The sequence below is a fragment of the Moschus berezovskii genome, chromosome 17 (genome assembly GCF_049115385.1).
Source record: "Moschus berezovskii isolate FMDL1 chromosome 17, NW_MosBer_1.0, whole genome shotgun sequence".
NCBI lineage: Eukaryota > Metazoa > Chordata > Mammalia > Artiodactyla > Moschidae > Moschus > Moschus berezovskii.
Window position 1 is genome coordinate 48,543,670 of NC_142476.1, and position 13,213 is coordinate 48,556,882.

At 43.8% G+C, this 13,213-nt stretch overlaps 1 protein-coding gene across 1 annotated transcript in view; it reads left to right on the plus strand.

The window, feature by feature from the left end:
* NMNAT1 (nicotinamide nucleotide adenylyltransferase 1) overlaps window positions 1–6,902 on the plus strand; it is a 31,796-nt gene extending 24,894 nt beyond the window's left edge. The window contains exons 4-6 of the mRNA XM_055419525.2: window positions 451–634; window positions 3,667–3,812; window positions 4,798–6,902. Coding sequence (XP_055275500.1) covers window positions 451–634; window positions 3,667–3,812; window positions 4,798–5,198 — 731 coding nt within the window. The 3' untranslated portion in view covers window positions 5,199–6,902. The remainder of the gene's footprint in view (window positions 1–450; window positions 635–3,666; window positions 3,813–4,797) is intronic.
* The last annotated feature ends 6,311 nt before the right edge of the window (window positions 6,903–13,213 follow it).

Here is a 13,213-nt window from a genome sequence, read left to right on the forward strand (position 1 = left end):
AATGTCAAATATCAGGTGTTGGGAAGGAATGGGCTCTTGGATATTCAATGGATTAAGACTTTTTACAAGGCAGTTTCAGGCGCAACTGATCAACTAACATACACATAAGACAGTTTGCCAATGTCAATCAAGATTTATTAATAAACTGCTGACAAATGGGTGGTCTGTTTGATGGTTATGAAATTTCAGTTGGGGAAGTTGAAAGAACTCTGGAGATGGATCATAGTGATGCTTGTATAACATGTCACAATACTGTACACTTAAAATGGTTTAAATGGTAAATTTTATGATATGTATATTTTACCATAATTAAAAATAAATAAACCTGTATCATTGTTTAAAAAAAAAGGAGAAGGGGATCTGTGACTATGAAACCATATTGATGATACTATTTCCTGTACATAAAATCTAATCTGTTATACCTTACGTGAAGTCTGATCTTTACCCCAGGAAAATATAAAGTTATCAAAGGCATAATTTCTCCGGTCGGCGATGCATATAAGAAGAAAGGACTCATCTCTGCCCATCACCGAGTTATCATGGCAGAACTTGCCACCAAGAACTCAAAATGGGTAGAAGTTGATACATGGGAAAGTCTTCAGAAAGAGTGGACAGAGACAGCCAAGGTGCTAAGGTATTCATGGTGAAGTCCTGCAGTTCCTGTGTGGGGTCATCACAAGGCTGTGGAGCACATGAACAGGCCTGGGTACCATTCAGCCTTTGTGTCTTTCATTGTGTTTTGAGATGTTTGCATGCTTGTTAACTATGTACATCCCTGTAAAAGAACAGGAAGTGCACTTGGCCTGTCTGTGCCCCTGGTGAAAAAGGTAAAGCTGTAAGAAGATGTCACTGTGGTCAGTCTTCTCAAGTATAAAAGACAAAGGCAGATAATTGGGCTTCCCTGGTGGCTCAGGGTAAAGAAGCTGCCTGCCAATTCAGGAGACATGGGTTCATTCCCTGGTCCAGGAGGTTCCCCTGTGCCACGGAGCAGCTAAGCCCGAGCACCACAGCTACTAAGCCCATGTGCCACAGTTAGTGAAACCCATGCACAATAGAGCCCATGCTCAGCAACAAGAGAAGCCACTGCACACTGCAGCTAGGGAGTAGCCAGTGCTTGAGAGTAGCCTCTGCTCGCCACAGCTAGAGGAAAGCCTGAACAGCAGTGAAGACCCAGCACAGCCATAAATAAATAAATAAAATTTTATATATATATAGAAAGATGAAGACAGGTAATTTAAGGAAGAGAGGCCATGATTCTTGATCACAGAGAGACCTGGTTTGGATGCTACTTCCATGACAGCATATGGGGGGTTGTCACAGATCACTGTGCTCAGGACTCTGAAACCGTTCCAGTTTCAGAACCCAGAGTGAGTAACATCTAATTGTTACTTAATGTTCTTTTGAGTGGCATGTCCCTGGTGGCTCAGTGAGTAAGGAATATGCCTGCAATGCAGAAGACATAGGAGGCGTGTGTTCGATCCCTGGGTTGGGAAGAACCCCTGGAGGAGGAAATGGCAACCCACTCCAGTATCCCTGTCTGGGAAATCCTATGGACTGAGGAGCCTGGAGGGCTGCAGTCCATGGGTTTGCAAAGAGTTGGACATGACTGAGCTACTAAGCAAGCAAGTTCTCTTGAGTACAAAACACAAGGGCTTTCTGAAAAACCTTTCTGTCTCATGTCTGTTCTTAGAGATGTCTATTAGAAACGTCTATTCTTTGAACCTTCTGGTTCTAACCGTATTATTTATGATTTGGATAGGAAATAGAACCACTCTGAGCATTTTAAGCAGAAAGGGACTTTAGGTTGAAAGGGCTGGAGGAGTGGAAGCGGTGGTTTATTTCAAGATCATGTCCCCTTAACTGCAGCTGAAGTTCAGGCAACTCTTCCTGCTTCTGCTGCCACCAGTGCTGCTATTAAACTTGCAGTCTGCTAGCATGGGGGACAGGACAGTGGAATATAGGGTCTGACCTCCATGCTGACCTGTCAAGGTCCAGAGCCTCCAAAATCTCTCTGCCTCTGAGGACCTCTGGGAAGTGATTTCAGGGTGGGATTGAACCCAGCCAGCAGACAACGTCCAGCCCAGTGACTTACCCAGAAGCTTAGCAGGGAGAAGAGGGTGACTTCTGTTCATTGGCCAGAAGTTCTCCCATCAGAGACCAGGCTCCTGTGTCCTCCTCCTCACCCAGCCCTCTTTGGCTCCAGAGTAACCTTCCTGTTCATTCTAGATTCAACTCAGCCATTCCCAAGGGAAGGGGGTTACAGGCACCAGGGGCCCACAGTTGTCTGTCACGCATGTTGCTCCTGTTACCTGGGTAGCTGTACCACTATAAAGCCGCGGGCATCCTGCTGCCAGCCAGAGTGAAGCTGCACACAGATCCTGCCTGTGGGCCCTTCCGCTTAGGCTTCAGACACTTGCCACCCCCTCAGATCTTATCCTCAGCATTAAATTCTTCATTACTAGGTCAGGCCATACTCTTTTTAAAAAATATTTATTTTTTTTAATTTATTTGGCTGTGCTAGGTCTTAGTTAAGTCACATGGGATCTTCGATCTTCGTTGCAGCATGAGGGATCTTTAGTTGTGGCATGTGGGATCTAGTTCCCCGACCAGGCATCGAACCTGGGTCCCCTGCATTGGGAGCGTGGAGTCTTAGCCACTGGACCACCAGGGAAATCCTAGTCGGGCCATACTCCTCAGTGGTCAAGGGTGTGGGCTCTGGAGCCAGACTGTTGGGATTCAAATTCAGGCTCTGCCTTCTATAAGCTAACTGACCTTGGGCAAATTGGTCAGTGTCCTCCTCTCTTGAAAGGTATAATAAACAATTCTGATAGAATGCTGGCAGTACTACAGTTGCTTTATAGTAACCAAAACATTTACTCAATCTGCTTGTTCTTGACTACCTCCTATGTCTAAGAGGCTCTGCTAGAGGCTGGAGGTACAGACTCTAAGCATGCACTTCCTTTCCATTATGGGGATAATAATAATATGACATGGGATGTTGAGAAGATTTCATCACATCCTTCATGCAAGGGATTTGGTATAGTGGTTAACACATAATAAATTATCAGTGTCAACACTGGTCATTATGACACGAGACACATACAGCTTAGGATAGCAATAGCTACCATTTGCTGTGCTCCCAGGAGTCTCCCTGCTTTCCACTCTTTTATTTTTTTAGTTTATGTTTGACTGTGCTGGGTCTTTGTTGCTGCACACGGACTTTCTGTAGTTACGGTGCGCAGACTTCCCTTTGCAGTGCCTTCTCGTTGCAGAGCACAGGGTGTAGACCATGCAGGCTTCAGTAGTTGTAGCACATGGGATTTAGTCCCTTAGTTCAATTCCAGGGATTGAACCTGTGTCCCCTGCCCTGGCAGGCAAATTCTTAACCACTGGACCACCAGGGAAGTCCCTGTTGCCTTCCATTCTTGACAGCCAGAGCCCAGGGCTGCTGTGTCTTGGCCAGCATCCATCCTGACCTGACAGTACTGTGTACTTGAAAGTATCCATTCTGAGTAATGGGGCATTGTGTGTACCTGTGGTTACACGTTTTTAACAGCTCCCAACCTTTAACATTGTGTCAGAGGCTCTCAGGCCTCTCTATCAGGATAATATTTCAGTTGAGCACTGTAAGAAAGAGAAATATTCTGTTGCTTTGTTGTTTTATAGACACCATCAAGAGAAGCTGGAGGCCAGTATCTGTGATCCCCAGCAGAACTCACCTGTGCTGGAAAAACCTGGACGGAAGAGAAAGTGGGCTGAACAAAAACAAGATTTTAGTGAAAAGAAATCCCTAGAGCAAACAAAAACGAAAGGTCTGTATGTTTTCCCAGGACTTACCAGTGAGGGCTGTTAAGACTCTAGGGCTGGGCAAGCCCCCTTTGTATTTGCTTTCATATTCAATATGTGTGGGTGCCTGGAAAATGCCCCTTGTTAGTTTCCTTTTTTCTTTTTCTTTTTGTTCTTCCTTTGGCCACCTCATGCGAAGAGTTGACTCACTGGAAAAGACTCTGATGCTGGGAGGGATTGGGGGTGGGAGGAGAAGGGGATGACAGAGGATGAGATGGCTGGATGGCATCACCGACTCGATGGACATGACGTTGGGTGAACTCCGGGAGTTGGTGATGGACAGGGAGGCCTGGTGTGCTGTGATTCATGGGGTCGCAAAGAGTCGGACACGACTGAGTGACTGAACTGAACTGAACTTGGCTACATCACACAACTTGTGGGATCTCAGTTCCCCATCCAGGGATTGAACTCAAGCTGCAGCAGTGAAAGCCCGAAATTGTAACCACTAGTCCACCAGGGAACTCTCCACCCTGTGTTAGTTTATTGATAGGAGGAAAGGAGAGTCAAAGGCACCCTGAGCTTATTTCTCCTGCAGTAGGTAGACCTGAACATTTGAGGTTCAGGTCTGGATCTCTTTTTGGGAAAGCTGAATCTGATAAAAACTGTGAATCCTCAGACAAACAGACATACACATTTTTTTTCTGCACTGGATCTCTGTTCTGCACGAAGGCTCCCTCTAGTGGCAGTGAGCAGGGGCTGCTGTTCGTTGCCGTGCGTGGGCTGCTTACTGAGTTGGCTTCTCTTGTGGTGGAGCACCAGCTCTAGAGCTCAGACTCAGTAGTTGGGGCCCATGGGCTTAGCTGCCCCCGGACCAGGGGTTGAACCCGTGTCCCCGGCATTGGCAGCTGCATTCCTAACCGCTGGACCACCAGGGGAAGTCCTGCACATTCATTTTGATGCCAGGAGTTACTGAAAAAGCAATCCCTGAGGCGCTATTTTCTCTTCTTCCAGGTGTGCCAAAGGTGAAGCTGCTGTGTGGAGCAGATTTTTTGGAGTCCTTTGGTGTGCCTAATCTATGGAAGAGTGAGGATATCACCAAAATCCTGGGAGACTATGGGCTCATATGTATTACTCGGGCTGGGAATGATGTTCAGAAGTTCATCTACGAATCTGACGTGCTGTGGAAACACCAGAACAACATTCACCTGGTGAACGAATGGATCACCAATGACATCTCCTCCACGAAGATCCGGCGAGCCCTCAGAAGGGGCCAGAGCATTCGCTACTTGGTACCCGACCTTGTTCAAGAATATATTGAAAAGCATAATCTATATAGCTCTGAGAGTGAGGAGAGGAATGCTGGAGTGGTCCTGGCTCCTTTGCAGAGAAACACTACAGAAGTTAAGGCATAGGAAATTCTACAGCATGGTATTTTAGACTTCTTTTTTGGGAATTTGAAACCATGTGGGTGTTAGTAACTAGGGGAAGAAATTGTTATCCTCTTTAATAAAGTTTAACAGTTTGATAAAAATCAGTAGTAAATTAAAGTTAGGTTTATCATTTTACTATAAGTTGCTAAGATGAATGTTTTCAATATGTTGTTTTTAGTTTGGCTATGCCATGTAGCATGAGGGATCTTAGTTCCCCAACCAGGGATCGAGCCTGTGCAGTGGGAACACAGAGTCTTAACCAGTGGACTACCAGGGAAGTCCACAAATTCCTTTATCTTTAAAACAAGAGATTAGCAGCACTAAAACCAGAGGAACATTCCATCAAACTAAGTACAAAAACAATTCTAAAAGAGCATCCTGACTTTACCACATAAAGAGAAGTGAAGTGGGAAAAGTGAAGTCTAGGAATTTCCTGGTGGTCTAGTGGTTAGGACTCTGCACTCTCACTGCCAAGGGCCCAGCCTTAATCCCTGGTCAGGAACTAACATCCCACATGCTGTGCAGCAAAAAAAAAAAAAAGAGAGAAGAAAATTAAGAGTCCACTTAAGATCCTGACTTAAGTTATGAAAGGAATGAACATTTTATGGATGCCTATTTCTGTGCCCCCTCAAGGTGGCCAAACAATTCTTAAAATAATGATCTTGTAAAAGGCATCACTGATCAGCTATCTCCAGCTGTGCAGAAAACAGGCTGTGAATGATGTGGCAGACACTTTACACCAGTAGTTCATTCTCTCTGACACATCTCAGAAGGCCAGTAAAGCTTTGCTAAGACATGTTGCCTGCAGCATCACTTTTGGAGGTAGGAAGAGGGGTCCAGGCCCTGGAACTTTTAGAAAGGTACACAGGTGTCTCTGATGCCCATGACAGATAGGGAGCCTCTGCTCTCCATGTGTTATGCACGGACTCTCTTAGCACATAAGAGACCTCTGAGAATGAGGTCTCTTATTCAAGGAGTCTCATTCAAGAGAATGAGAGGTCTCGTTCAAGGATTTTATGAAGTGTGAATGCTCTTAGCCTTTACTCATAGCTTAATAATCAAACAACGAAGGGACATAAGAAATACCACACTGAGTCAGCCCAGCAGTTCCTTTAGCTCAGAGTTTTGAGGCCCTGATGAATGGTTTTTGCAAGACAGCTCCACAGTCTCAATCTAAAACTCTTGAGTTTTGGAAGACTCTTGCAGTTTCTGTTCCAGTCCCTGTGAACCTGCCATTTGTGAATTTAAGCAGAAAAAGAGCCTGTTTTTATGCTTTTTCTCTTGTTCTTTTGTATGAACTTTAACCAAAGTAGAACACTCAAATAATAATTGACGTCATAACAGTATGTTAAAAAGACAAATTTGTTACATGATTTGCTACTGATTAAAATTCTGTGGCAGTTTTACCCATTAGTAAAGCACAAATACCAGAAATAGCTTTTTTTAGAATAGTTTTATGGTTCATGAAAATCATTCTGTGATAGAAACAGGACTAAAGTTAACTTTCTAAAGAAAGTAGAATAATTTACCTTTACATACCTACACCTAATGATTTACATTTCATACCTACACTACTCTGGATGAAGGATTTATACCTCTGCAGAAGAAAAAAAACATATCTGTGCCGTTGAATAGTCTTATCTGAAGCCACAGTTTTAAAAAGGAAATAAAGTTGGTAAGTGTAAATTCTGTGGCTCTTGGCCTCTTCTTTTAATTTTTACTTATTTTTTTATTTATGGCTGCGTCAGGTCTTGGTTGCAGCATATGGGATCTTTCATTATGGCATGCAGACTTCTCTCGAGCTGAGGACCCCAGGGTCAGTAGCTGCAGCTCACCTGCTTAGTTGCCCTGTGACATGTGGGATCTTAGTTTCCCAACCAGGGATTGAACCTGTGTTCTCTGCATTGGAAGGCAGATTCTTAACCACTGGACTACTATGGAAGTCCCTATTCCTGGCTTATTCTTACTGAAGTCAATGGATCTGTTTCTCAAAGACAGAGAAGAGTACAAAGCTTGGCACCCAGTGGTTTCAGTCTCTTAACCTGCTGAATGAATAAAATGTCATCACCTCAGATCATAGAAATGAGAATCGTTCCCCTGCTCCTCAGCTTTTTGGAGTTTAAAAGTTGGAGCAGTACTGAAAAATAGCAATAGAACTATTGCTAGAAGTCGATGAAGTTATCAAAATTTAACTTTGATTCCTTCTCCTGGAAAACTACGTAAGTTTATCTGAAGTGTGTCTGAACTGCAGGAAGGTTCCAGTGCTAGAAACTTCTTTTCTACTATGAAGACTTTTCACCTAGAAGTGCCCATAATCTGCTGAGTGTATTGACCTCAGGGCCTGCTAGGTAAGGCTCCTAGGGATCCTCCCAGGAGACCTGGTAACAGTGAAATGATCCTATTGTTGTGGTATTTATGGATCAGCAACATTGTACATAGAAGGAGCTGCTTGACTTTTTGTCCCTTTACCAGGATGCTGCTAATGCCACAGCATAATAGCATGTTTCGGGGTCTCCTTAAGGGCACAGCATCCTCTTTGGATAATGAAACTAGGACAATGAATTTCACAAGGAAATAAATATTAGTAACTGTTGCGGGTTTCATTGAGGAAGAGGGGGAAAATGCCATTGTTTATTCTCTATCATGTCTCGTGTTCAGCTCTTATAATGTGAATTTAGGAATTGTGCAGAGCTGGTGTATTGTTTGAGAGCTGGTGTATTGTTTGATGCTGATAGGGATGGTTGTTTTTTTGTTCATATCCTGCTGCTGCTGCTGCTGCTAAGTTGCTTCAGTCGTGTCTGACTTTACTGTATGCAGCATTCTTTCCTGGACCAGTATCAGATTCCATCAAATGCCTCCACTACAATGCCCCTCATCATTCCCGCTCATCACTGCCTAGGAGAAAGCACTTCTCGTCCACAAGCGTAGGACTGCATCTTGGCTCTTGATTTTATGGTTCACTTTGCCAGTATCAAATAGAAGGAAAGAAAGCACAAATTTGGCCAAGTAACATTTGTCTTTCCTTTCCAGACATAGCTTTGGTCCTAGTCAGGAAGAAAGATCTTGGAATTGTAGAGAAGAACATTTCTCCTTCTCCCATGGGCAAGTCTAATCTATGTCCAATCTACTCCAACAGCCATTCAACCCTACCCATAATAGGTGGTCCTTGCCCAAACTGGTCAAGAGCCATACCAACCAGCACAGTTGCTGACACTATTATTAGTTATTCCTGTGAATTTCATTTTCAGGCCAACATTTAGAACAATAAGATTTTCAGGATAGGAGGGAAATATGATTTCTCCATGTCCTGTTCCCTTAGTTATCTGGAATTTAAATAGGTTTCATGCTCCAGAAATCTGGTTAGAGTTCATAGTTCTGTGCCCTTAAAGTGGTAAAGTTTATCTAATCCCAGGACTTGATTTCATCCCATCATATTCCACCAAAGGAATCAATGTTTTGTACTTATAAGAATCAATAGCCTCATTTTGAGTAAGGCAATGTCACTATGGGCCTTAGGAAACATCACTACAAACAAAGCTAGTGGAGGTGATGTAATTCAAGTTGCAAATCATAAAAGATGATGCTGTTAAAGTGATGCACTCAATGTGCCAGCAAATTTGGAAAATTCAGCAGTGGCCACAGGACTGGAAAAGGTCAGTTTTCATTCCAATCCCAAAGAAAGGCAATGCCAAACAATGTTCAAACTAGCACACAATTGCACTCATCTCACATGCTAGCAAAGTAATGCTCAAAATCCTGCAAGCCAAGCTTCAACAGTACATGAACCAAGAACTTCCAGATGTTCAAGCTGGATTTAGAGAAGGCAGAGGAACCAGAGATCAAATTGCCAAGATCCGTTGGATCATAGAAAAAGCAAAAGAATTCCAGAAAAACATCTGCTTTATTGACTACACCAAACCCTTTGTGTGGATCACAGCAGACTGGAAAATTCTGAAAGAAATGGGAATACCAGACCACCTCACCTGCCTCCTGAGAAATCTGTGTGCAGGTCAAGAAGCAACAGTAAGAACTGGACATGGAACAACAGCCTGGTTCCAAATTGGGAAAGGAGTATGTCAAGGCTTATACTGTCACCCTGCTTATTTAACTTCTATGCAGAGTACATCATGCGAAATGCCCGGCTGGATGAAGCACAAGCTGGAATCAAGTTTTCCGGGAGAAATATCAATAACTTCAGATATGCAGACAACACCACCCTTATGGCAGAAAGCAAGGAAGACCTAAAGAGCCTCTTGATGAAAGAGGAGAGTGAAAAAGTTGGCTTAAAACTCAACATTCAGAAAACTAAGATCATGGCATCTGGTCCCATCACTTCATGGCAAATAGTTGGGGAAACAATGGAAACAGTGACAGACTTTATTTTCTTGGACTCCAAAATCACTGCAGATGGTGACTGCAGCCATGAAATTAAAAGACGCTTGCTCCTTGGAAGAAAAGCCATGACCAACCTAGACAGCATATTAAAAAGCAGAGACATTACTTTGCCAACAAAATTCCATCTAGTCAAAGCTACGGTTTTTCCAGTAGTCGTGTATGCATGTAAGAGTTGGACTATAAAGAAAGCTGAGTGCCAGAGAATTGATGCTTTTGAACTGTGGTGTTGGAGAAGACTCTTGAGAGTCCCTTGGACTGCAAGGAAGTCAAACCAGTCAATCCTAAAGGAAATCAGTCCTGAATATTCATTGGAAGGACTGATGCTGAAGCTGAAGCTCCAATACTTTGGCTACCTGACGGGAAGAACTGACTCACTGGAAAAGACCCTGATGCTGGGAAAGATTGAAGGCGGGAGGAGAAGGGGATGACAGAGGATGAGATGGTTGGATGGCATCACTGACTCAATTGACATAAGTCTGAGTAAGCTCCAGGAGTTGGTGATGGACAGGGAAGCCTGGTATGCTGCAGTCCATGGGATCACAAAGAGTCGGACATGATTGAGTGACTGAACTGAATGTCACTATGTGAAAGTGTTAGTTGCTCAGTCATGTCTTACTCTTTGCGACCCCATGGACTGTAGCCCGCCAGGCTCCTCTGTCCATGGAGTTTTCCAGGCAAGAATACTGGAATGGGTTGCCATTCTCTTCTCCAGGGGATTTTCTGACCCAAAGATCGAACCTGGGTCTCCTGCATTGCAGGCAGATTCTTTACTGTCTGAGCCACCAGGGAAGCACAATGCCACTATGGTTTCCTCAATAAAAATAGCATCTTTCCTCTGGAACGTTCATAGCCATTCATTCAACAAAAATTTAATAATCACTTGCCAGGCATGCTAGGCGCTGGGGATACTGTAAAGGTGAATAAGATGAACACAGTCTCTACTCGACATTTTAATGAAAAAGGTAGTCAGTAAACAAAGCAAAAAAAAAAGATAATTATGGACTATAATAATTACAAAGGATATAAGCAGAGTTGTGATGCAGAGTAATTGTATACCAGAAGGTTGCTCTGAAAAGTTGACTCAGATTTTTGAAGAGATTCAAATATTTACACACTGAAGCATTTGAATCTTGGGAGTAATGAAATCTGAATTATATTTCTCAAAAGCTTTCTTGGCTGCAGAATGGAAAATAGTTTGGTTGGATAAGAATAGAAGCAGCAAGCCCAGGGAGGAGGCAAGACATGATGGTGGCTTGGGTTAGGTTGGAAGAACCAACAGGATTTGCTGGTGGATTGGTTATGGGTGAGCAGCAAAGGGAAAAATCCAGTGTTTACCGGGCTTTGGGTTTAACAGGTGACTAGTGGTACAATTTATAGAGATGAGGAAAGCTGAGGAATAATTTTATTTTATGCTTTCTGCTTTGGATATATTACATTTGAGTGCCTTTAGGACATCAAAGTGGAGATGTCAAGAGGCACCTTAAGTGGTGAGAGGTGACACATGAGCTTGGTAGTTGGGCTATCTGAGATTGAAACCAGATTCTTCCACCAACTGTATGACCTTGGGTAAGTCACTTAACCTCTCTTTGTCTCAGGTTTTGTCTTTTTCAAATGGAGATAAATAAAGTAACTATTGGAGAGGTAGGATTTTGTGATAAATGATAATACACATAGTAATCACGCAATAGATGTTGGCTATTAATGTACTTGAGTCTGGCACTCATGTGAGAGATCAGAAATGGACAGATAAACTATACACCTAAAACTAACATAACATTGTAAATCAACTCTACAGCAATAAAAATTAAAAAAAGAAATGCCCTGTGTCCACAGAACAAAGCCATGGATTCTGTTATCCTCCTCCAGTTTTGTTCCTTCTCCAAACTCCATTTTCCCAGGTGGTAGGACTGTGTGAGGGCCGGGAGAGGGTCCCTGAGCAAGCCAGCACTCAGCATGTGAGGGAGGCCACGGAAACTCTGCCTAACTGCATCTTACCTCACAGGGTTGGTTTTCAGAGATTCTTCAAGGCAGCAGATGAAACTCTTGCCACAGTTGAGAAATTGACAAAAAGCTTCCATGCTGTGTACATGGTTCTCTTTATCTCTCTTTTACCTTTAAAAAGAAAAACCCAGAAAAACACATCAGATTTGTGTAAATGAGGGTATGCCAACAGGGTGGCCAGTTTTGCTTCAGGTTTTATGAAGGATAATTTGTGACCCACTACACACACACACACACACACACACACACTTTAGGTTTTATGAAGGATAATTTGTGACCCTCTACACACACACACACACACACTTTAGGTTTTATGAAGGATAATTTGTGACCCTCTACACACACACACACACAGACACACACACACAGACACACACACACACACACACACACCCCTCCCGAACCAGCAACAGGACTTTGTTTATACTGCAAATAAATATTATTTTTTCTTTAAAGAAAAAAAAGAAATGAGCAGGTAAGTCTTGGAGCCAGCCTACAGAGATGGTATTTGGGGCTAACGTTATAGGTTAGCCTACATCCCCAGCACTCCCCTCTTTTGCCTTTCTATACTGTCAAGATGGAAGATTAGATACTAGATGTCCCAGGTTCCCTTGCAGTTAGAAGTAGCCTATGATGTGGTTTTGGCCAGTGAGTGTAAACAGGAATCTGGCAAAGGGACAATGGCAGGTGGTTCTCTACCTCTTCTTTCCCACCTTGAATGTGGATGTTCCAGCAGCCAACTCATGACAGTGAGGTAACCAACAGGGATGAAAAGCCAGGAGAATACAGAGATGCCACTTTTTATATATATAATATTTTTAATTAATTAAGTTTTTTGCGCGTGCTGGGTCTTCATTGCTGTGCTCAAGTTTTCTCTAGTTGCGGAATGGGGGACTAGTCCCTACTCATGGCATATGGAATCTTCCTGGACCAGGAGTGGAACCCATGTCCCCTTTTGTGGCAGGTGGATGTTTACCCACTGGACCACCAAGGAAGTCCAGAGATGCCACTTCTGTGTCATGGAGTTGCCACTTATCCCAGGACAGCTTGATAGGTAAGGAAGATAACCACCTATTTATTGAGACCACTAGCATTGGATTTATTGGTATATTATTTGCGGCTGACCCAGCAATCCATGCCACACATTTGAAGGAGATCTCTTGGTTATTAATGTGTGTGCCTGGGCTCGGTCGTGTCCAACTTTGCAACCCCACAGACTGGAGCCTGCCAAGCTCCTCTGTCCATGGCTTTCCCAGAGTAGGACATTGGAGTGGGTTGCCATTTCTTTCTCCAGGGGATCTTCCCAACCCAGGGATCTAACCTGTGTCTCCTGCATTGCTGGTGGAGTCTTTACCACTGAGCCACCTGGGAAAGGCATGTTAACATGTAGGCACAGAAAAAAGTGTATCTCTGATCCCGATGTGGGGTTCGTCCACTTTGGAGTTAAAGCAGAAGAGGACAAAGGCCCAGGAGCACGTGGACAAGGAGGCTGGAAGTGGAGCGGATTTCCAGGAGGCCTGTGCCCAGCGCTCCCGGCACGGCCCCTCCCTGCTCTGTACCCTCGCGGTCCCGCCTCCCCGGCCAGACGTGGGCCTCCCAGT